This window comes from Garra rufa, chromosome 6 (genome assembly GCF_049309525.1).
Source record: "Garra rufa chromosome 6, GarRuf1.0, whole genome shotgun sequence".
Taxonomy (NCBI): Eukaryota; Metazoa; Chordata; class Actinopteri; order Cypriniformes; family Cyprinidae; genus Garra; species Garra rufa.
This window is the reverse complement of record NC_133366.1, coordinates 26,372,472-26,396,634: the sequence shown is the minus strand read 5'-3', so window position 1 is coordinate 26,396,634 and position 24,163 is coordinate 26,372,472. Positions and strand designations below refer to the sequence as shown.

At 36.4% G+C, this 24,163-nt stretch overlaps 2 protein-coding genes across 2 annotated transcripts; one reads left to right on the top strand and one right to left on the bottom strand.

Moving 5' to 3' along the window:
- Positions 1–1,135: 1,135 nt before the first annotated feature.
- On the bottom strand, positions 1,136–7,388 carry dpcd (deleted in primary ciliary dyskinesia homolog (mouse)). Its single transcript, XM_073842953.1, has 6 exons — positions 7,305–7,388; positions 6,989–7,069; positions 6,791–6,906; positions 6,562–6,695; positions 1,790–1,892; positions 1,136–1,453 (listed from the first exon to the last, which is right to left on the bottom strand). The coding sequence occupies exons 1-6, from the start codon at positions 7,366–7,368 to the stop codon at positions 1,349–1,351; spliced, it is 603 nt and encodes a 200-aa protein (XP_073699054.1). The 5' UTR covers positions 7,369–7,388; the 3' UTR covers positions 1,136–1,348.
- Positions 7,389–7,889: 501 nt separating this feature from the next.
- On the top strand, positions 7,890–22,459 carry poll (polymerase (DNA directed), lambda). Its single transcript, XM_073842890.1, has 8 exons — positions 7,890–8,017; positions 14,068–14,365; positions 14,528–14,663; positions 14,760–15,074; positions 15,301–15,474; positions 19,273–19,401; positions 21,581–21,749; positions 21,847–22,459. Exons 1-8 carry the CDS (start codon positions 7,909–7,911, stop codon positions 22,206–22,208), a joined length of 1,692 nt encoding a protein of 563 aa, XP_073698991.1. The 5' UTR covers positions 7,890–7,908; the 3' UTR covers positions 22,209–22,459.
- The last annotated feature ends 1,704 nt before the right edge of the window (positions 22,460–24,163 follow it).

Here is a 24,163-nt window from a genome sequence, read left to right as displayed (position 1 = left end):
AGTTTACATACACCCTGCAGAATTTGCAAAATGTTAATGTTTAACATACAAGGGATCATACAGTTTACTTAGTACATGCATTTATTTAGTACTGACCTGAATAAGATATTTCACATAAAATACGTTTACATATAGTCCACAAGAGACAATAATAGTTGAATTTATAAAAATGATCTCATTCAAAAGTTACTGTGTTGTTACCTGAATGATCCACAGCTGTGTTTTTCTTAGTGATAGTTGTTCATGAGTCCCTTGTTTGACCTAAATAGTTAAACTGCCTGCTATTCTTTAGAAAAGTCCTTCAGGTCCCACAAATTCTTTGGTTTTTCACATTTTTGTGTATTTGATCCCTTTCCAACAATGACTGTATTATTTTGAGATCCATATTTTCACACTAAGGACAACTGAGGGACTCATTTGCAACTATTACAGAAGGTTCAAAAGCTCACCGATGCTTCAGAAGGAAACATGATGCATTAAAACTCAGGGGTGTAAACTTTTGAACAGAATGGTGTACATTTTTATTTTGCCTAAATATCATATTTTTTCATTTACTACAGCCCTTCAGAAGCTACAGAAGATACTTACATGTTTTCCAGAAGACAAAATAAGAAACATGTACCATGACCTTCAAAATCTACAAGTTTTCACCTCCCGCTCTTAATGCATCAGTGAGTGTTTGAACTTTCCAAAATAGTTGCATATGAGTCCCTCAGTTGTCCTCAGTGTAAAAATATAGATGTCAAAATCATACAGTCATTGTTGGAAAGGGTTCAAATACACAAAAATGCTGAACAAATACAGAATTTGTGGGACCTGAAATTTTTTTCTGAAGAACAGCGGGCAGTTTAAGTCTTTAGGACAAAAAAAAAATCATTCAGGTAACAACAAAAATTAAGAAGTATGTAAACTTTTGAACAGGGTCATTTTTATAAATTCAACTGTTATTATCTCTTGTGGACTATATGTAAACTTCTTTTACGTTAAATCTCTTATTTAGGTCAGTAATAAATAAAAAAATAACATTTTGCATGATCCTTTTTATTTGGTTAAAATAATTAACATTTTGCAGATTCTGCAAGGTGTATGTAAACTTTTGACTTCTACTGTATATTACTATTACTACTAATAATAATTTATTTTTATCAGTGAAATTTATTATTTAGACTCAAAGAACAAATGTACAGTAGGAACATCAATCAGCATAACACTTGAAATTTTTCAATATCGCACATTGAAAGTGAGTTGCTTGGACACACAAGGCTGAAAGAAACATTTAGAAACATGCCAAAGTGTGAAAAATAACCAAACAAATACAATAACACAAAGGCTCTGGATCCACAGCAGTTCACTGAGTTTTACAGTCGATATCTCCTTCACTTGTCCCCTTCAGTTTCTTCAGTTCCCCAAGCAGCTCCTGTTCCAGTGTTAAAATCTCCTTGGGCTTCTTGTACTACAACGAAAGTGAGAGAAACTCCATATAAAATCCATTGCTGGATGCAATAGCTGAGTACTGGAGCAGACGACAGAGGTGAGAGCAGTTCAGTCCAACCTTCTTTACTTAGGTGAACCAATAAAAAGTGACGGCATATTTGCCCTTTTGATGATCTGAGACCAGATTTGTGTGCTCTCTTAGTGAGGATTAGGGCTTTGGCAACCTGGTCCCAGATCCACGCAAAAGGGAAAGTTTCTCTACATCGTGCGGAAAAAACTGTGACTACATACGTTACACTACAGAAAGAGCTTAGAGAAAGTGATTAAGTGAGACTAGCGGTGAGAGTTCACTCACGCTGATGATTAAAGTGTTGTTGGCGTGGGTAAAACTCAAGGCTGCACTCTCCAAAGGCAGCTGGCAACGGTCGAGATCTGGAATACTGAACTTCTTATAGTACCTGGGAAATGAGAAGATGAAGAATGAGAGAATGTTCCTCATGGCCAGCCACCCATCCATCTTCCATCCAGCTCAACAGTGCCACCTATAGGGTTACTGTAGGGCTACTGTAACTAAATTTCTTCATTAACACACTTTTCACTCGGTATGAATGAAATGATTTATAAGCAGAATTGGCCTTTTTAGACAAATTTGATTTGATGTTTATTGTATTTGTTCAATTTTAAAATCAATACATTAATGTCTTATGATGTTAAAGAGGCCATTAGATGCAGAATTCACTTTCACATTGTTAGAACTGAAATGTGTTTGCACTTTGTGTACAAAACCACCTTATAATGATAAAAATCCACCCAGTGTTTCGAGGCTGTGAGACGTAGTTTTTCACGACTGTTGACTGACACTGATGTTTTAGCATAGACCTGCCCTAAATGAGCTGTAAACAGCCCGCCATTGTTTTGACACCAGAGCAGGAGTAGACAAGAGTGTCTCCGAAACGATTGTGGTGTTTTGTTGTTGGATGTAATAATGATCATAGCAGTCATCATTTACTCCCAACATCTGAGCTGCTGAAGATGCAGAGGATTTCTTTTGTTTTTGAAGGGAATGCGTCCCCTGATCTACCTAATGCCGAGTTCAGACTGCATGATTTTAGCCCCGATTTTGACTCGCCGACAGGTTTTGAGAAATCGCAGACAAATGCCCGAAATCACAGGCAAATCGGTGCTCGTTCACGTGAGTGACAATCACACAGTGTGAACTATCAAAGACGCGATCTGAGAGAATCGCCGACGTGTCGCCAACATCCGTGAGATATTTGGCATGCTAAATATCTGGACCTGTCGGCGATTCAAAATCATGGCGTGTGAAAGGTGATCTGACTGAAAATCACATCGGCGATTACCTACAGCCAATGAGACAGCAACATCCAGGCCAGTGGGAAGTTGGGGGAGGAGTTACGAAGGTATATACTACAGTATCAACAAGAATAGCTTCGGCTTTTTTTCTTTTTGCTGCAAATGAGTGCACATGCAATTTGTATGACAAGCTTCTTGCGGGCTACCATTTTTTTATAATAATACCAGTCTCACGTGAGAACTTGCACGCCTGACCTCGCGTTGTTTCCATGTCACTTCTCGCGTGTGTTTGGTTGTGAGACGTAGTTTGCGGACCGGGACAAAGTTGTCGGCGATTCTTCCTATTGTAAAGTCATGCAGTGTGAAACCCCCTGTCACCGATCCATCGTGCAGTGTGAACACAGCAGCGACGGAATGCTACCCCAGATAGTCATGCAGTGTGAAAACATCTGTGACGCGATTGCTTTGAAAATCGTGCAGTCTGAACTCGGCATAAATGCGTCTATCATTCGTGATCCAGCTTCACCTACAGAAGAAGTGAGTAGAAGAGAGTGAAGTTTTTTTAGGGTGTGTTCACACATTTGGTTCATTTGGGCCAGACAAAAAGAAAAATGATACATTTGGTCCTGGTCCGCTTAGAATTCACACTGGAATTTTTGACAGCGGACCGAACCTACCGAAAGATACCGAACCTAAAGGCATAGTGATACGTTCACAACCTGATTGGTTGGGTTGAATGACATATATTTCATAACGCTCTTATATTTCTTCGTTAAATCATGTCGCATAGCGACTCATCTTGTCATTACTTCCTGTTTTTGGTTCGTTTAGAAGTATTTGGTCCATGTTGCATTCATATTTCCTTCGAACCGCACCAGAGTTCATTTGGAAACGGACTTAGACCCATCTTTTTAGCGGTCTCGGTCCGCTTATCTGGTGCGTACCTGGGTTCGGATGGCAGCGTTCACGCTTACTCAAACAAACCGCATTAACAGAGCAATTGCACCAGGCTACAGAAGAGAGATGTAGGGTGAGCAGAGCTCATTAGCATTTAAAGGGGCATGCACCGAAACGGGTCGCTGTGAACAGAGCTGTTTTTGACAAGGTAAAAACGGTGTTGTTTTACACTACCATTGAGAAATTTTAAAGGGGTCATCAGATGCCCATTTTCCACAAGTTCATATGATTCTGTAGGGTCTTAAAGGATAACTGTTGCCAAAATGCAACCTGGGCTGTTTTTTTTACTGTAAATTTATATCTAAAAGCATAATTACGACAAACGAGACGTTTTTGAGATTGACCGTGATTTCGTTTTTGTGGTCAGTGGCCGGGGAATGGTAGAACTAGGGGCATAGTTTTGAGCGCATCAAAATCGATATTTTTACAATACTAAGAAGGCTCGACACACCATGAAACTTTGCTCGAAGTATCGCCTGGGTCTCTACACATGAACTCGAGCATTGAGAACATTGTTTGTGTACACAGAGTTTGTGTACACAGAGATCGACACCTCTTGACTGGCAAGACGGCCGCGAGCGGAGACTCAAACAGTGAAAGTGAGTTGTTCAAAAACGTTCTTTTTAGTAAACTCTGTGTACACAAACAATGTTCTCAATGCTCGAGTTCATGTGTAGAGACCCAGGCGATACTTCGAGTAAAGTTTCATGGTGTGTCGAGCCTTCTTAGTGTTGTAAAAATATGGATTTTGATGCGCTCAAAACTATGCCCTAGTTCTACCATTCACCGGCCATTGACCACAAAACTAAATCACGGTCAATCTCAAAAACGTCTCGTTTGTCGTAATTATGCTTTTAGATATAAGTTTGTCTCGTTTACAGTAAAAAAAAAAAAAACAGCCCAGGTTGCATTTTGGCAACATCCTTTGGTTATCCTTTAATGAAAAGTCTATTATATACTTTGGTTAAAAATTCTCAATAGTAGTGTAAAAAAAACACCCTTATACCTTGTCAAAATCAGCTCTACAATAAATCAACTCATTCTATTGCATGCTCCTTTACATGGAAATGAGCTCTGCTTGCTCTGCCTATCTCTGCGTGGGATGATGAGCCATAATGTTTACTTTAGCTGCATTTAGCCACATTTAGCGGCGAAACTTGCCAACAAGCACATTATTAAGAAAAGCCATTAGCAAAGATGCATAAAACATGTTATACTCACTTCTGCTGTGGGTGAAGCTGCATCACAAATGATTCGCATGAACATAGATGCATATGTAGATTGGGATCAGCGCTTTCCTTTTGAAAAACGAAAGTGACGTTATCCTCTGCGTCTTCAGCAGCTCAGATGTCGGGAGTAAATGATTATGTTCATTACTACATCCAACAACAGAACACCTCAATCGCTCAATCGGAGATATTCTTGTCTTCCCCTGCACCTGAGTCACACAATGGCGATCGGAGTCGGACTGTTTCAGCTCGGTGGAGGCGGGTCTAAGGTAAGGCGCTCATGTCAATCAACTATCGTAGGAGCAGCCACTGTCGGTGTCTCGTCACACCAACAAGAAGCTGAGAATGACCTGATTTTAAAAAGGGGATATTACACTGGGTGGATTTTTATCATTGCAGGGTGGTTGTGTAAACAAACTGCCAACATACATTTAATGTTCAAACAACATGTAATAGTGAGTTTTGCATCTGATGACCCCTTTAACCAAAGTATGTTATTGACTTTTCATTAAAACCCTAAAGAATCATATCAACTTGTGGAAAATGGGCATCCGATGAGCCCTTTAACCTCTGTTTGTATGAAACAAATCCATCAAGACGTTTTAACTTTAAAACATTCCTAAAAAGATATAATAGAGTCTATAATCCACAATGACACTTCCTCCAGTGAAAAAAAAAGTCCATCCCCTGTTGTCCTCTCACATCCAACCACATTTTTGTTTAGAACTGTTTTGGACTACTTTGGCCTACTTTGGCTTGTAAACAACGACAAGATGACTGGCGGAAGTGTTATTATAGATTATGGACTGGATTTTAAGTTAAAAATGTCTTAATGATGGACTTGTTTCTTATAAACATGCAGTTGTTTGCTTTACAAGATGTTATTCAATGTTAGTCGACTGTTTTACTTGTGGATTATTGTGAAGTTTTTATCAGCTGTGTGGACTCTCATTCCGACGGCGTCCATTTACTGAAGAGAATCCATTGGTGATTAAAGAAATAGTTCACCTAAAAATACAAATTCTGTTATTAATTACTCACTCTCATGTCATTCTAAAACCATTAGACCTTTGTTCATCTTTGGAACACAAATTATAGATATTTTTGATGAAATCCAAGAGTACTACAAAGCATCCGTTTGCATTCCTCTGATTGCAAACAAGGCGCAGCACATCCAGATTCTATGTCAGTATGTCACCACACGGCTATGTCATAGTACTCTCGTGAAAGAAATTGATGAATAAAGTCGTTAGTCTTGTTTTCTTTGTGTACAAAAAGTATTCTCATAGCTTTATAAAATTAAGGTTGAACCACTGATGTCACATCAGACTATTTTTATCAATGTCCTTACTAGATTTCTGGGCCTTGAGTGTGGTCTCGGATTTCATCAAAAATATTTTTATTTGTGTTATGAAGATGAACAAAGGTCTTATGGGTTTGGAAAGACATAAGGGTGAGTAATTAATGACAGAAATTATAGTTTTTGGTGAACTATTTCTTTAAAAACAATCCCCCAAAAAAGGATACTTTGCAGGCATCCTGACCACATACAATATAGTCAAATAAACACTAAATTAGTCTAAAACAATCAATGCATTAATCACAATCGACATACTAAATAACTGACTTTTTGTTTGAGGTTCGGATGACACAGCATCTTTCCGTCGGATCTGCTGACACGCTGTAGACTTCAGTAGGGTAAGAAATATTGCGGACCCTCCATTGGAAACTGGTCTTTGTGTCCTTACGCATGAACAATGGCTGTGTGCAAAACAAACAAACAAAAAAAAAACTCATTATAAACAGATTAAGAACATCATCATCTATTTAGTAGGAAAGTCAAATAGTAACCTTACATTTAAACCGCTCTCTTTTATCAAATCAGAGGAAACGCCGGTTGGATTTGTTTCACCAACTTCCCATGTCCACTGTCCCTGGCCTCCAAAAGTGTTTTTTTGTCTCAACTTTCGCACTGAAGAAAGATAAAATAATTACAAAATACAAAAATCGCATGCAACTAAATTAGATGAAACCAGAAAAGTAAAATGACTTACAGACAAGTTCATCTGTTTTCAGGTCGTACTCCTCAGCCATCTCACTGCCATCCTCAAACAGATAATGAACTTTCCTTTTCCCTAATGAGGAAGACATATGAACGCGGCTCTAAATTTATACTTTACCATACACTGAACAACATTCATTCTTTTAACTGGTATTTTTATGATGTTTTGCGTAACTCCCATTGCTATTAGCGTGTAGCAACTAAATACGCCTTATAAATTGTATGAGCAAGGCTATTAACACGACTGCCAGCATAAATACACATACAGATTAACAAATCTAAAAATAATAGAAAACATATATGCGCACCATCAGATATTAATGCAGTTTTCTTGGCTTTCCTAAGAGTATCTGCCCACTGTTGAACAGCCATGCTTCATGCGGGTTCATTTCCTCAAACAACCCCACGCCTGAGGTTGCTAAGGCAACCGCTATTTCTTAATCAATATATTTCGTATTTTTTACATTTTATCAAGTTTGTATACTACACAATATCTAATTAGAACACTTAAACGTATTGAAAATAAGTACAAAGAGTAATGTATAATTTTAAATGTTTCGTGTTTTAAAAACGTCAGCGCTTCTTCTGACTATGACCCGGAAGTTGATCCATTTAAAAACACTCGTGGGGTGTTCTTAAGGAGGCGCTGGAAGAGGTATGTCTGGGGTGTTTTGAAGTTATCTAAATTGCGATTACATTGTAATTATGTATTTAAAGATTCATAATGTTGAGTAGTCGTTGTAATGTGACAATCTGTTCATTCGCTTTCTTACCCGAGTCAGCGCTGGTTGCCATATAGGGACTTTAGACTTATGAAGCCTTCCGCTGTAGATCTCTGTATTTTTGTATTCTGTGAGCCCTGCTGATCACAGTCATTTTGTTTTTAAAGCTCCTCGCCTTTCCCTGGCCGGAATGGAGGGTCATGGCATTCTGAAAGCCTTCCCTAAAGTAAAGAGACCCAGGCCGAATGATCAGAAGGACGCGCCTGCCCTCAAGAAGACGCCTGCTGAACCAATAACAGGTTCATAATTCTCCCTCTAAAATACACTTGAGTTAAACAACAATGGCAGTTTGATCATTTTTAAATTTAAATGTGACGTTTTAAAACTTTTTGTTCTGTCAAAATTTGTATTATTTGAAAAGTGAAGTTTAAAAAAAAAGATTTAATTTTATGGTTTAATTTTTTCAAATAAAGAGTTAACCCCAAAATTTAAATTCTGCCATTAATTAGACTCCTGTCATTCCAAACCTGTAAGTCCCTTGTTCATTTTCACAACACAAATTAAGATATTTTCAAAGAATTCGGAGAGCTTTCTGACCCCACATAGAAATCAACGCAACTACCACATTCAAGGCCTGGAAAGATAGTAAGCACATTGTTAAAATAGAGTGGGGGAACTATGATATCACTTTGTTGGCAAAAACCTGGAAGCGAGTTAGCATTTTAGCACTTCCGGTTCCATTGTCCCAAAGTCAATGGGTTTTTTTGAATAGGATTTTGGTTAAATCCCTTAAATAAAGTCAGTGGTTAACATAAGCTCAAGATGCTTTCACGTTTTATTGTACGACATAAAACACAGCAGTTACACCCCACTCGTGATTTTTTTTTAATCTGTTTTTAAAGACGGTTGCTAACAAGTTGCCAAATGGGACTACAGGTGCTGTCAGAAACATTAAACGTCGTCACGCAGAACAGTTTATCAATTTATAGTATTTTCTAAATGTAGTATAATTTGTAGTACAATTAAAGGTTGTATCAGCGATTTCTAGCCTAAAACATAAAGTGTCAATTTCAGCTGACCTTTCTTCACGATCCGCTCGCTGCCTGCCCCATAAATTGTCTGTGAAAAAAACGCGTCTCTCTGGTCAGCCTAGGGTCCGAGATATGCCAAAAAAACAATCGGCGCTATCAACTATTCCACTGATAAACAAACAGTGTTCCAACCACAACACCAAACCCCTGACGCTGATTGGTTGGAACACTGTTTGTTTATCTGTGGAAAGGTTGGTAGTGCCGATTGTTTTTTTGGCATATCTCGGACCCTAGGCTGACCAGAGAGACGCGTTTTTTTCACAGACAATTTATGGGGCAGGCAGCGAGCGGATCGTGATGAAAGGTCAGCTGAAATTGACACTTTTTGTTTTAGGCTAGAAATCGCTGATACAACCTAGAATAACCAAACTAAGTTATTTCACCTATTTTATATTGTGGTTCGACAGTGTTTGTTTTTTTTTTTTTTTTTTTTTGCTAATGCAACCAATAGTTTTGTATTGAAGATTCTCGTTTTATTACTGATGTAACCAGCAGAGACTCTGGGTTCATACCATGAGGTAAATTCATATTACCATTATTCCATGTAAACACCACATTTACCGGCTTTACGTGGTCGTGGTGAAACTTTACTGATGCATAGTGTTTGGAGCCACATTAAAATAAATGTTTACGGCCACATGAAGCTGTTAGAAAGCAGACAGATTGAGGATTTTCTAGAAGCAAGGATAAAATAACATTTTGTGTAACCATTCCAACAAAATGATAGCTGAAACGTGGTACTTTATTCCCTAAAATAAATGTAATCTTACCATAATCAAAAACTTGCTCACTCTGCTATTATTTAACAATTTCATGCACTAGATTTTTATTGGATACTACCTGGAGACTCGTTTTTAATTAAAATATCCATATTAATCAAGGATTTATTGACTTTTAATGGACCTTATGTTGAAATGTACAGAAATAGGTGCTTTGTGTTTTAGTTATGATTATTTCATATGTTCACTCCTTACTGTTTATTATTATTATTTATTATTTCATTTCAGTTTTATTTTAGCTCTAGTTTTGAATTTATTCCAATTTTATAAGAAAAGATTCATGTAACATGAAATTAAATTCATCCACAGAGTAAATCCTTTTTACTGAACATGTTTCTAAAAATAAGTTTGAAAAAGGTTTGTCGGAAGAATGGTGGTGGTGACGTTGAAGACAAGTGACCGATGTAGCTCGTTTATAGTCTAAGTTTAGCCTTGTAGTTCTGCCGTTTGTATTTAGGCTTCAAAATTCATACAAGTTTTATTATTTTGTGAGGATTACCTTGATGGACAAAACGTGCAAGTTTCATGAACTATGGTTAAACACAGAGCTTATTTTTGGTGATAATCCAAAAGCTAATGAAAAAATCCTATTGCCTTTTTGCCTTTTAAAGGCAGATTTTTACTCCTGAGTGAAAGAAAAACCAGACAGTTAATTATTATTTATGGTTTATTGTCAGAACATGACAAATACTTTCCAAACAATGATAAATTGAGATAGAATACAGATTAGAATATTACTAGTAAAATCAACATCAATAGAATACAATATTATTAATATTTATAGAATATATAAAACGTTTTTATAAAAAAATAAGAACTGTAATATGAAACATGACTTGTAACATGGCTCTGACTGTAAATGCAGAGTTAAAGTGATTAAGTATATTTATCATTCACCAAAAATAAGAATAGACAAATCTTTTCAGCATGCCAATCCCTTTGTGCATCTGATTTAACACATGTTGTAAAATGTTTTAGCTGTCTGACAATATAAATAAAAAAATAATGGCTCAGGGCTCTACGCGCACTTGTGCTCCTAACTTAAAAAATTTAGGAGCACAGTCAAAATTTTAGGAGCACATTCTAAACAATAATCAAAACTCTGATTAAAAAAAATTACCCTTCCTATTACGAGGTGATATTTGACTCCTCAAAGTGATTTACAGGGGAATTTTGTTTTTTTACCTTTGTTTTTACCTTTTCATATGTTTAATGAGGCTCAGAGGTGACATGAGTGCAATCAAAATCATAAATTCATGTTGAGATTAATGTTTTATATATAAAATTTTGAATACCGAAATATTAAAGATTTAAATAACTGAACAGATCTGCCAGCAGATGGCGGCAAGACACTGATTTAATTACTGAATCATATCATTCTTTTGATTTCGTTCAAACGGATGGTTCATTGGGGAGTAAAGCAAGTGTCTGTCTTTATGAATGGGAAATTGAATCATTTGACTAGATTCGTTTAAAAACGCACGTTTCATTCATAAACGAAACACCGCTGTGTTTGAATGGAGATGCGCGCAGTTGTGACTTGTTTCAGATTACTTTTGATGACGAAATAGAGCAAAATCAGGCATAGTGTTGTAGTCAGTCAATGTAAGTCACTTAATAACTTCTTGTTTGTTTAACTGCTGTATTAGATCAATATCTCACTTACAAACTCCCTTAAAAATTATTTAAAGCTGTCACTCATCTTAGTTCGCGATATCACAAAGCTCTATTATAAACAACGACGCTCTCTTTACTGCACAATCAGTCTTTTATTTACACTCTCTCTACACCTTGTTTATGAAGGGATTCGTGAGATATATCTGTGATACATTACTCAACGTTGCAAAAACACGTAGAAACCTTTGAAGCTCTGCTGAGCGCAAACACAAATATGCTGATGGGGTCAGTCGCACATGGTGCTCCTAAATATTATTATTTTTTTACAGTTGCATGTACAAATTTTTAGTCGCAAATGCGAGTGAAATGGCCGCACTGTAGAGCCCTGTGGCTGTAAACTAAATACTGTGTGTGGCATCCGGATGTGCAGGCTGCAAAATGCCTGCGCAGCGTTACACATTATCGAGCGCTTAACGAACTGTCATTATCGTTTTATCGGAAAAAAAATATATATTGTGATAATATTATGTCCATGTGGCATCAGTGGTTGAACTGTAGTTTTATGAAGCTATGAGAATACGTTTTGTGCACAAAGAAAACACAAATAAAGACTTTATTGAACAATTTCTTCTCTTCTGTGTCATTCTTCAACACGTGTTCACAAGAGTACCATGACGCATATGTGTGCATTTCTCTGCTTGTAAACAAGCGGCGGTGAATCTGGGTTCTAAGTCAGTATGCCGGCTCATGCATCAGTAGCACCACATGCATGTGTCGTAGTACTCTCATGAACGCACGACGAAGACTGACACGGATAAAAAGAAAAAACGCACAAAAAGTATTCTTGTTGCTTCATAAAATCAAGTTTGAACCACTGATGTCACATGAGGCCCATTCACACCGTGTAGTTCTAGGAACTAGCCAGCATGGTAGTTCCTAGAGAACCAATTTCCCCCTCTGGCCTTTTTCCTGTTTGCATTCGCAGCAGGGACTCAGAAGCGGCTAATAGCGATGTCTTTATTCACGGCATTTACAAACGTCAACAATCGATGAATGGAGGACCCTGTGATCGGATCGGTTTTTGTTTTGTCATAGGTTTCATGATAACGCAAATGGAATGTAAAAGCACAATTTGCGTGATTTTAAAAGAGCACAAAAATGTTTAACAACTTTCAGTGTTGCAATGCTGCAGACAACAGGTAGCTAAATGCTGTTATTATCACTGTATTTTTATGGCTTTTTAAAAAAGCTGGCTAGCCGGTGTTTCATATGCGTTTGATCAATCACCATATACTTACGTCACTGGTAGTTCCTAAAGAATTGTTTTAGACCCTACTCTGAAGTCGGAGCTAATTTAGTTCCCCTAAACCAGGGGTCCCCAAACTTTTTTCTGAGAGGGCCACATAATTTTCTTTTCTTTAATGGGGGCCGGTCGGTTTATAAAAGAAAATAACATGGGCTGGACTGACTACTAGTTATTTTATTATGATTTTACCTGTATTTATTCTACCTTTTAATGCTAGAATAGTTTATTTTGTTATGCACCACACAGAAATAGGATAATTTCTTTTCAAAAGATATACAGGTGCATCTCAATAAATTAGAAAGTTCATATATTTCAGTAATTCAACTCAAATTGTGAAACTTGTGTATTAAATAAATTGAATGCACACAGACTGAAGTAGTTTAAGTCTTTGGTTCTTTTAATTGTGATGATCTGGCTCACATTTAAAAAAAAAAAAACACCAATTCACTCTCAAAAAATTAGAATATGGTGACATATCAGCTAATCAACTCAAAACACCTGCAAAGGTTTCCTGAGCCGTCAAAATGGTCTCTCAGTTTGGATCACTAGGCTACACAATCATGGGGAAGACTGCTGATCTGACAGTTGTCCAGAAGACAAGCACTGACACCCTTCACAAGGAGGGTAAGACACAAACATTGTTTAGCCAAAGAGGCTGGCTGTATCCAAGCATGTTAACAGAAAGTTGAGTGGAAGGAAAAAGTGTAGAAGAAAAAGATGTACAACCAACCAAGAGAACCGCAGCCTTGAGAGGCTTGTCAAGCAAAATTGATTCAAGAATCCACTGTGTTTTTTGAATCACACGTCAAACTTTGCCTTCATCATTTTCAGAGCTTCCACAGACTTTTCACCTGGGAATGGGGCCACTGGTTTCTCAGCTGAAAAACTTTGGGTAACTGGGAGATGAGTGAAGTCTTGCTTTTGCACCTGTCCCCCAAGCAGTGCTAGTTTCACTTCAAATGCTATTGAGTCATTTTGTCATCTAGCTGGCTCGCGCATCACCTGTTCGATTGCGATGACACATTATGTTGAATGTTAATAACTAAAATTAAACGAAAATTAACTAACAAATTTTAGTTTGAAAGCCAACCTTTATTATCAAGATATAAGTAAATCATATTTAATTTTTTTCCTTTTAATTTTTCATTTTCAAAATATGTCTCTGGCATTGTTCAGAGGGCCGGTCCAAATGTGGGGGCGGGCCGCATTCGGCCCCCGGGCCTTAGTTTGGGGACCCCTGCCCTAAATGTTCCTACAAATAAGTATATTTATAATTCCTGTGGTGCGAACATGCCAAAAAGGGGGAACTTACACCAATAGTTGTAGGAACTATGAAAAGGTTCCTCAGGTGCGAAAGGGCCTGTGGACTATTTTAATAATGCCCTTATACCTTTCTGGGCATGTGTCAGTAAGCTCTCAGATTTCATAAATTTTTTTTAATTTGTGTTCTGAAAATGAACAAAGGTTTTACGCATTTGGAACGACATGAGAATGAGTAATTAATGACAGAAATTTTATTTTATGTTGAACTATCCCTATGTTTTTGCTTTTTGTAGGTACAGTTTTCCAAGGAGTGACAATATACATAATTCCAACTGGTATAGGGAAAGCCAGATGTGATATATTCCATCGGCAGATCACTCAGAATGGAGGACAGGTAGTTTCCACATTCTCTCCCAGCTGCACACACGTTGTGGTTGATGATTCAGTTGATTGTAAGAGAGCTTTGAGACTTCTAAAAGTAGAAAGACTGCCCTCTGCTGTTCATCTGGTCAAATGCCCTTGGTTAAGTGCCTGCATCAGTGAGAAAAGTTTACTGGACCCTGAAGACTACAGCCTTCTTCCTCCTGAGAGGTAAGGCACTGGAGTCTAGACTTAATTGCAGTGGCATCCCCTGTGGTTTTATTTAAGAAATACATAAAACAGCTTTGATATTTAGACACTTGTTGGACTTTTGTTAATGCTTATTTACTGCAAAAGTGCATAGAAATAAATACTTAATAAACATCTCCTCAGTCCCATAGTTGCTCCTGCTGAGAAGTCAAATGAGATATCAATCAGTCCAGTTCCAGATGTAGCAGCAACTGCAGCACAGGATCCTTTGAAAGTTCTTGAAAATCAAGAAAATCCTCAAGAAACTCTTACAGAGACGGTAAAAAAGATAGGAATTGGATGTAATTGTCTCCATCTGTAAGATCCATCAGTTGTTGTTTTTTTCCTCATGCTCTGCTTTTAACATGACTCACAGGTGCCAGAAATTCAGGAGGAGCACCATGAGGAAGATGGTGTATCTCAGAACGATCTGGAGGCCTTGATCAGTGGCGTTCACCCATCTGAGAGCAACCCGAGCCAGAGTTTGGCAGAGAATCCAGTTTTGTCTGGGAAGTGGGTTTGTTCCCAGCCGTCCACAACTAAAGGGGAGAACCATAACAAACACATTACTGACAAACTGGAGCCGCTGGCCAAAGCCTATACGCACACTGGCGATAAATGGAGAGCTCTGGGCTACTCTAAAGCAATCAACGCCCTTAAGAGCTACCACAAGCCTATCACTTCATATGAGGTTAGTTCAAATACAGATGCGAGTCTGTAGAGGTTTTGGTTCACTGAGGTGCTTATTTGTGTTAAGAACACATATGGTTGTCGTTAAATGACCATTTGCATAGTACAGCTAGTTTTAAGCATACATCAGTATTTAATAAATACAGACTTTAATAACAGACATTACCCTTTTAAATGTAAAAACATTAATAACTTGGACATTTTTTTTTTACCCCATCTATTAATAGGAAGCATGTAAAATCCCAGGCATTGGTAAACGCATGGCAGACAAGATCATGGAAATCATGGAAAGTGGCCATTTGCGTAAGCTAGATCACATTGGGGAGGAGGTGCCTGTTCTTGAAATGTTCACTAACATCTGGGGCGCTGGAGCCAAGACTGCTCAGATGTGGTATCAACAGGTAAGTCTGTCATTCAGGAAATTGTAGTTCAATGTTTAATTTGAAAGATTAATATTAAGTGTATGAAGATATTTGCATGTGTTGGGTGCCCCTGAAATGCAACATGATTTAATAAACTATACAGAGCCTTGCACATGACATGCAGGGAAAAATAGATTGTGGCCACAAATGAAAGGGATTGTTCATCTAAAAAAAAAAAAATCTGTAATTACTCACCCTCACGTCGTTCCAAACCTGTAAGATCTTTGTTCATTTTCGGAACGCAAATTAAGATATTTCTGATGAATTCTGAAAGCTCTCAGATTTCATCAAAAGAAGGTAATGAAGAAGATTCACCTGAAGATGAACAAAGGCCCTACAGGTTTGGAATGACAGAATTTTCTTTTTGAGTAAACTGAATGAAGATTCTGTCATTAATTACTCAAACTGAGCGCTCATCTGTAATGAATGCTACAAGAATACTTTTTGTGTGGTAAAAAAAATAAATTAATAACTTTATTCCACAATTCTTCTGCATGTAAACAACGCATGGGCATAGGGCTGCTGATGTAGAACACATGTTATTTTCCAAAATGGCACTAGGGTGATGCAGAGAAGAAGAATTGTTGAATAAAGTTATTTCCGTTTTTTTACATACAAAGTATTCTCGCAGCAAAATTACCGCTGATTATTTAATTACTAGTTGAACCACTGATGTCATATGAACTGCTTTGTCAATGTTCTTTGTACTTTTCTGGAGCTTGAACGTGGTAGTTGTGTTGCTGTTTATGCAGGGTCAGAAAGCTCTTGGATTTCATCAAAAATATTTTAATTTGTTTTTCCAAAGATGAATGAAAGTCTTATGGGTTTGGAATGACATGAGGGTGAGTAATTAATGACAGAATTTTCATTTTGCGTGAACTATCCCGCTAAAATAAGTGTCTTAAGAAATCACAATTCAGTCTAACATTTCTAGCCTCTGTAAGGCTCAGAACTTAGTACTCAGTACTCAGAAGTGAAAGTCATGAGTAAACTGTCCTACAGTAAGGGGAGAAATTTTGATCAGAAAAAATGATCAGTCTATAATTTTAATGGTAGGTTTATTTTAACAGTGAGAGACAGAATAATCACAAACAAATCCAGAAAAACGCATTTCAAAAGTGAAATAAGTATTTGATCCCCTGTCAATCAGCAAGATTTCTGGCTTCCAGGTGTCTGTTTAGGTAACCAGCTGAGATTAGGAGCACTCTCGTAAAGGGAGTGCTCCTAATCTCAGGTTGTTACCTGTATAAAAGACACCTGTCCACAGAAGCAATCAATCAGATACCAAAATCTCCACCATAGCCAAGTCCAAAGAGCTGTCCAAGGATGTCAGGGACAAGATTGTAGACCCACACAAGGGTGGAATGGGCTACAAAACCATCGCCAAGCAGCTTGGTGTGAAGGTGACAATGGTTGGTGAGATTATTCGTAATGGAAGAAACACAAAATAACTGTCAATCTCCCTCGGTCTGGGGCTCCATAAAAGATCTCACCTTGTGAAGTTTAAATGATCATGAGAACGTTGAGGAATCAGCCCAGAACTACACGGGAGGATCTTGTCAATGTTCTCATGGCAGCTGGGACCATAGCCACCAAGAAAACAATTGGTAACACACTACACCATGAAGGACTGAAATCCTGTCTGAAGGTTTGAGTTGAGTTGCCAAACGTCAGCCTCAAAATCTTAATGACTTGGAGAGTATCTGCAGCAGTTGGACAAAATCCCTCCTGAGATGTGCAAACCTTTTGGCCAACTACAAGAATATCTGTGATTGCCACCAAGTACTAAGTCATGTTTTGCGAAGGGATCAAATACAGGTCCTTCTCAAAAAATTAGCATATTGTGATAAAGTTAATTATTTTCTGTAATGTACTGATAAACATTAGACTTTCATATATTTTAGATTCATTACACACAACTGAAGTAGTTCAAGCCTTTTATTGTTTTAATATTGATGATTTTGGCATACAGCTCATGAAAACCCAAAATTCCTATCTCAAAAAATTAGCATATCATGAAAAGGTTCTCTAAACGAGCTATTAACCTAATCATCTGAATCAACGAATTAACTCTAAACACCTGCAAAAGATTCCTGAGGCTTTTAAAAACTCCCAGACTGGTTCATTACTCAAAACCACAATCATGGGTAAGACTGCCGACCTGACTGCTGTCCAGAAGGCCATCATTGACACCCTCAAGCAAGAGGGTAAGACACAGAAAGAAATTTCTGAACGAATAGGCTGTTCCCAGAGTGCTGTATCAAGGCACCTCAGTGGGAAGTCTGTGGGAAGGAAAAAGTGTGGCAGAAAACGCTGCATAACGAGAAGAGGTGACCGGACCCTGAGGAAGATTGTGGAGAAGGACCGATTCCAGACCTTGGGGGACCTGCGGAAGCAGTGGACTGAGTCTGGAGTAGAAACATCCAGAGCCACCGTGTACAGGCGCCAGGTCAAGCCACTTTTGAACCAGAAACAGCGGCAGAAGCGCCTGACCTGGGCTACAGAGAAGCATCACTGGACCGTTGCTCAGTGGTCCAAAGTACTTTTTTCGGATGAAAGCAAATTTTGCATGTCATTCGGAAATCAAGGTGCCAGAGTCTGGAGGAAGACTGGGGAGAGGAAAATGCCAAATACCTGAAGTCCAGTGTCAAGTACCCACAGTCAGTGATGGTCTGGGGTGCCATGTCAGCTGCTGGTGTTGGTCCACTGTGTTTTATCAAGGGCAGGGTCAATGCAGCTAGCTATCAGGAGATTTTGGAGCACTTCATGCTTCCATCTGCTGAAAAGCTTTATGGAGATGAAGATTTCATTTTTCAGCACGACCTGGCACCTGCTCACAGTGCCAAAACCACTGGTAAATGGTTTACTGACCATGGTATTACTGTGCTCAATTGGCCTGCCAACTCTCCTGACCTGAACCCCATAGAGAATCTGACCCAACACTCTGGATGAGCTTAAGGCCGCTATCGAAGCATCCTGGGCCTCCATAACACCTCAGCAGTGCCACAGGCTGATTGCCTCCATGCCACGCCGCATTGAAGCAGTCATTTCTGCAAAAGGATTCCCGACCAAGTATTGAGTGCATAACTGAACATAATTATTTGAAGGTTGACTTTTTTTGTATTAAAAACACTTTTCTTTTATTGGTCGGATGAAATATGCTAATTTTTTGGGTTTTCATGAGCTGTATGCCAAAATCATCAATATTAAAACAATAAAAGGCTTGAACTACTTCAGTTGTGTGTAATGAATCTAAAATATATGAAAGTCTAATGTTTATCAGTACATTACAGAAAATAATTAACTTTATCACAATATGCTAATTTTTTGAGAAGGACCTGTACTTATGTCACTTATTAAAATGCAAATCAATTTATACCTTTTTTAAAAATGTGTTTCTGGATGTTATTCTGTCTCTCACTGTTTAAATAAAACAACCATTAAATTATAGACTCTTCATTACTTTTTCAGTGTGCAAATGTACAAACGGGATCAAAAATGTTTTTCTTCACTGTATGCCATTTTCCTTCCAATGCCTTCACCCTTCTCACTGATCATTCAGAATGCACTTTTATGCTATCTCTCCAAGCCAAGATGGAAAATGTTTGGGAAACATTTTTATTTTATTTTATTTTTTTAAATCATGTTTGGTGCTACTAGTGGTGCAGAACATTTAAACTCTCTTTAAACTCAGTGGAGCATATTCAGTAATATTCAGCAACAACCACAATATTTTACAAGTTTAAACGGATGATTTGATTTCTTTTACTATCAAAGGGATTTCGCACATTGGAGGATATTCGCACTAAGGCGGTTTTGAATCACACTCTAAGGATCGGACTAAAACACTACGATGACCTCCTTGAGCGGATGCCGAGAAGTGAAGCAAATGCCATCGAGAGAACGGTTTGTACTGACCTTATTTTAAATGACCTGAAGTAAAGAAAATAGCCATAACCAAGCAATTAAACTGAGGGATTTTCTTTGTTCTTACCATGCATAACAACATCATACGGTTGTGAAGAACAAGAATGTATCTGCTTGATTTTCACAGCAGTAAATAATAAAACCGAATTTCTAAAAGACATGCAATCAAGAAGAAGAAGAAAAAAAGGAAAACAATTTTGTGTTGGCGGCAGCAAATCTGTCAATCTTCCTTGGTCACTTGATGGACATAACAGAGATTGTTAGTGAGTCGTTCGTCCCATAGGAAGAGTGGGGAGCTCTTGAAAGCTGGCGCTTCATAAGTCAGAAGCCACTGAGCTCCCTTACAGAGTCTTGGGCCCAAGCCAATTGTTTTCTTACTATTACTTGGAACGTCCCACTGTTTTCTTCTTAACCGACCTGATAGATAAAAAGAGCAGATGAAGAAGATGAGTGCAGCATGTGCTCTCATAGCTTGACAGGAATGAAATGTGGAGCATGTAAACTTATTACCTTCAGCATTTCAGCTCTAAATTACTGGAATGCTAAGTATAAATTAGTGTTTAAAAATAAATTAAAATTGTAACATTCAGAACAAACATCGCCATCTATTTGATTATTTTCTATGGATCTACATAAATGCATTGTTGTTGTGTTTTTTTTTTTTTTTTTTTTTTTTTTTTTTAAAAAGGGGATGCTATACTACCAGTCAAAGGTTTTGAAAAATATGATTTTTAATGTTTATTTATTTTTAAGAATTCTCTTATTCTATGCAAGGCTGCATTTATTTGATCCAAAATACAGCAAAAGCAGTAATATTGTATTATATCTATATATATATCTATATATATATATATATAATATATATATATATATATATATATATCTATATCTATATATATATATCTATATCTATATATATATATATATATATATATATATATATATATATATATATATATATATATATATATTCTTACTATTTAAAATAACGGCTTTCTATTTTGAATATATTTTAAAATTAAATTTATTCCTGTGATCAAAGCTAAATTTTCAGTATTATTACTCATTCAGTGTCACATGACCCTTCAGAAATCATTCTAATATGCTGATTTGCTGTTCAAGAAACATTTATTATTATTATTATTATTATTATTATTATTATTATTATTATTATTATCATCAATATTTAAATATTCAATATTTAATTTTTCAGGATTCTTTGATAAATAGAAAGATCCAAAGATCAGCATTAATTTAAAATAAAAAAGCTTTTGTAACATTACACACTGTACCATTCAAAAGCTTTGAGTCAGTGTATATATATTTTTTGGGGGAAAGAAATGATAGAAATTAATACTTTTATTTAGCAAGGTTGCTTTAAATTGGTCAAAAGTGATGATAAAGACATTTATAATGTTACAAAATATTTCTATTTCAGATAAATGCTGTTTCTATACATTCTACCACTTTCTATACATCAAAGTAACCTTGACAAAAAAAGTCTGTTGTTTTCAACATAATAATAATAATAATAATAATAATAAATGCTTTTTGAGCAGCAAATCAGAATATTAAAATAATTTCTGAAAGATCATGTGACTGGAGTAATGATGCTAAAAATTCAGCTTTGAAATCACCGGAATAAATTTCATTTTAAAATATATTCAATAGAACACTGTTGTTGTTTTTTTTTTTTATTTTATTTTTTTATAATATTTCAAATACTTTTATTTTAAATATTTCAAAATTAAACTCTTTTACTGCAGTTCGGATCAAATAAATGCAGGCTTTGTGAGCAGAAGAGACTTAAAAAAAAACAAAAAAACATTACAAATCTTATTGTTCAAAAACTTTTGGCTGGTAGTGAATTTATTGTAATAATTTTTCATTTTAAGTGTAATTTATTCCTGTGATACAAATTTCTTGCGGCCGTTATGGTCTTCAGTGTCTCATGATCCTTCAGTAATCATTTTCTTTGAATAGAAATGACTAAAGAAAGTCTTATCTATCACATTCCAGCAAATAAATGCATTAAAGTAGTAATTAAAAAATAATAGTAGTGTATATAAGTAATAATTATATCAATTTATGTAAAAACATACATAAAGTAAATTACGTAACTAAAATGTATATTATATGAATATTATGTGACTGACAGGTGACGGACGCAGCTCACAGTGTGGACAAACAGCTGGTGGTTATGGCGTGTGGTTCATACCGCAGAGGGAAGAGCACATGTGGAGATGTGGATGTTCTCATCACTCACCCTGATGGAGAATCACATAAAGGTGTTTTCAGCAAAGTGTTGCACCTCCTCCATCAAAGTGGTATGCTGTTGTATCACAGTGAAATAGTTAATATCATTATTTTTTTATTGTTATTATTTTGTGTACATGATGTTATTATTTTTATTTTCCCATCCAGGCTTCCTGACAGATGACCTTGTTAGCCATGAGGAGAATGGCGAACAGAAGAAGTACATGGGCATCTGTCGGCTTCCAGGCCCTTCGCAGCTCCACAGGCGCCTAGACATCATTGTAGTGCCCTATTCTGAATTTGCATGTGCTCTTCTGTACTTCACTGGCTCCGCCCACTTCAACCGATCGATGAGGGCATTCGCTAAGACCAAACACATGAGCCTATCAGAACACTCGCTGAACTGTGCTGTGGTGCGGCAGCGTGGTGTGAAGCTGGTGGCGGGAACTCCTTTACACACACCGTTGGAGAAGGATGTCTTCAAGCAGCTCGGAATACCGTACAGAGAACCACATGAACGAGACTGGTGACGAGACTAAATTCATATTATATTAAATTATATGACTGCAAGATTTACATGAGAACCTCTTATGATTTTAACTGAAATCATGCTGTTGTAATCACATTTCTAATGTGGGAGTGCACGGTAGAATTGTTTTAATTTGGATCAAATGGCTTCAAAATTCTTAAACATTTTATTGGATGAAGTTTTAATGAGGGAAATGTTATTACTTGGTGTATATTATATAATATGTAAATTATTAAAGAACCTGAAAATGTGTTTTTAATTGTTTCTTTTATCTTCAAAGCTTGGCGAGTGTATAAGCTGTTGCTCTTGCTTCCTTTGAAATATGAACTATTATAGTCTCATGCCATTTTATCTTTTATGTCTTTTTTTTTGGTCAATTTGTAGTGTCACATTAAAAAAAAAATCTAAGATTACGAGAATAAAGTCAGAATGTTTCGAGAATTTAAATAGTAGAAATTAAAGTTATAATATTTTTAGAGTATAGCCTATATTGTGCATACAAAAACCAAGATTGAGAGCACCAGGAGAAGTTGCCAGGCCACTGGAATTTATTTAAATATTGTTGCGTATAGAATATACTCTCAAAATATAATAACTTTAATCTCGTAATTGCTATGAATTCTTGAAACATTCCAACTTAATACTATGAGAATAAAGTTCCGACTTAATTCATGAAAAATTCTGACTATTTGGAGAATGAGGTCGGAATGTTTAGAGAATGAAGTCAAAATGTTTTGAGAATTTAAATCATTGAAATAAAGTTAGAATATTATAATATAGCCTATATTGCCCTTGCAAAGGCCCAGATTGAGAGCACCGGGAGAAGTTTCCAGGCCACTTGAATTTATTTGAATATTGTTGCGTATAGAATATACATTCCGACTTAATTCTCGAAACATTGTGACTTGATACTACGAGAATAAATTTTCAACTTTATTCCGACCTAATTCTTCAAACATTCCAACTTTATTCTCGTAGCATTAAGCCGCAGTGTTTCGAGAATTAATTCATAGCAATTATGAGATTAAAGTTATAATATTTTTAAAGTATATTCTATTCGTAACAATATTCAAATAAATTCTGGTGGCCTGGCAACTTCTCCTGGTGCTCTCAATCTGGGCTTTTGTATCCATAATATAGACTATACTCTTAAAATATTATAACTTTCATTTCTACGATTTAAATTAGTGAAACATTGACTTATTCTCATAATATTTTGACCTTATTCTTGTAAAATTTTGATTAACTTAATATTTAAATTTTGTTCTCGTAATTTCTACTTTATTCTCATAATATTACAACTTTAATTTTTTTAACGACTTTAATTTTTTTTATGTGGCACTAAAACGCTGTCGTAGTTTTGTCTTTTTAAACAAATCTTTTATGAAATCTTTACATCACAGAGTAGAATAATTCCAAAAGCTGTCATTTTGTCAGATTGCCTAGCTGTTTTTAGACTAACAACGAAGTTTTGAGTTCTGAAACTTAAAGGATGTTTTTATTGTACAATGTATATGTCAAAAGATCAAGGGACTTTTGGTTTCTTAGTTCATGACCCCTTTAAGATCTTAAGTTCACGCTTATTTATAAAGCACATTTAAAAAGTGTTGTACCAAATTGCTGTACAATTGTAAACATTATTTGGCAATATAAGCAAGAACTAACTCAATGAGAAGAATCAATGATTTTTCAATCTAGATTTAAAAGATTGATTCACTTAAGATTCATTCCAACGAGTAGTTTTTTTAAAGCCAAGACTGATGAAAACACAGAACTGCTTTGTTGTCATTTGTGGGGAAAGCACTTTTGTTTAAACACTCTTTATGGAGACTTCATTCTGTCTATACATTTGTTGATTGATCATCATGAATGACTTTTCAAAGAAATTAAATTGCTAACTGACTCATTCATAACACAAATCACTAAACATGTCTGGCTTCAAATTCCAGCATCTGT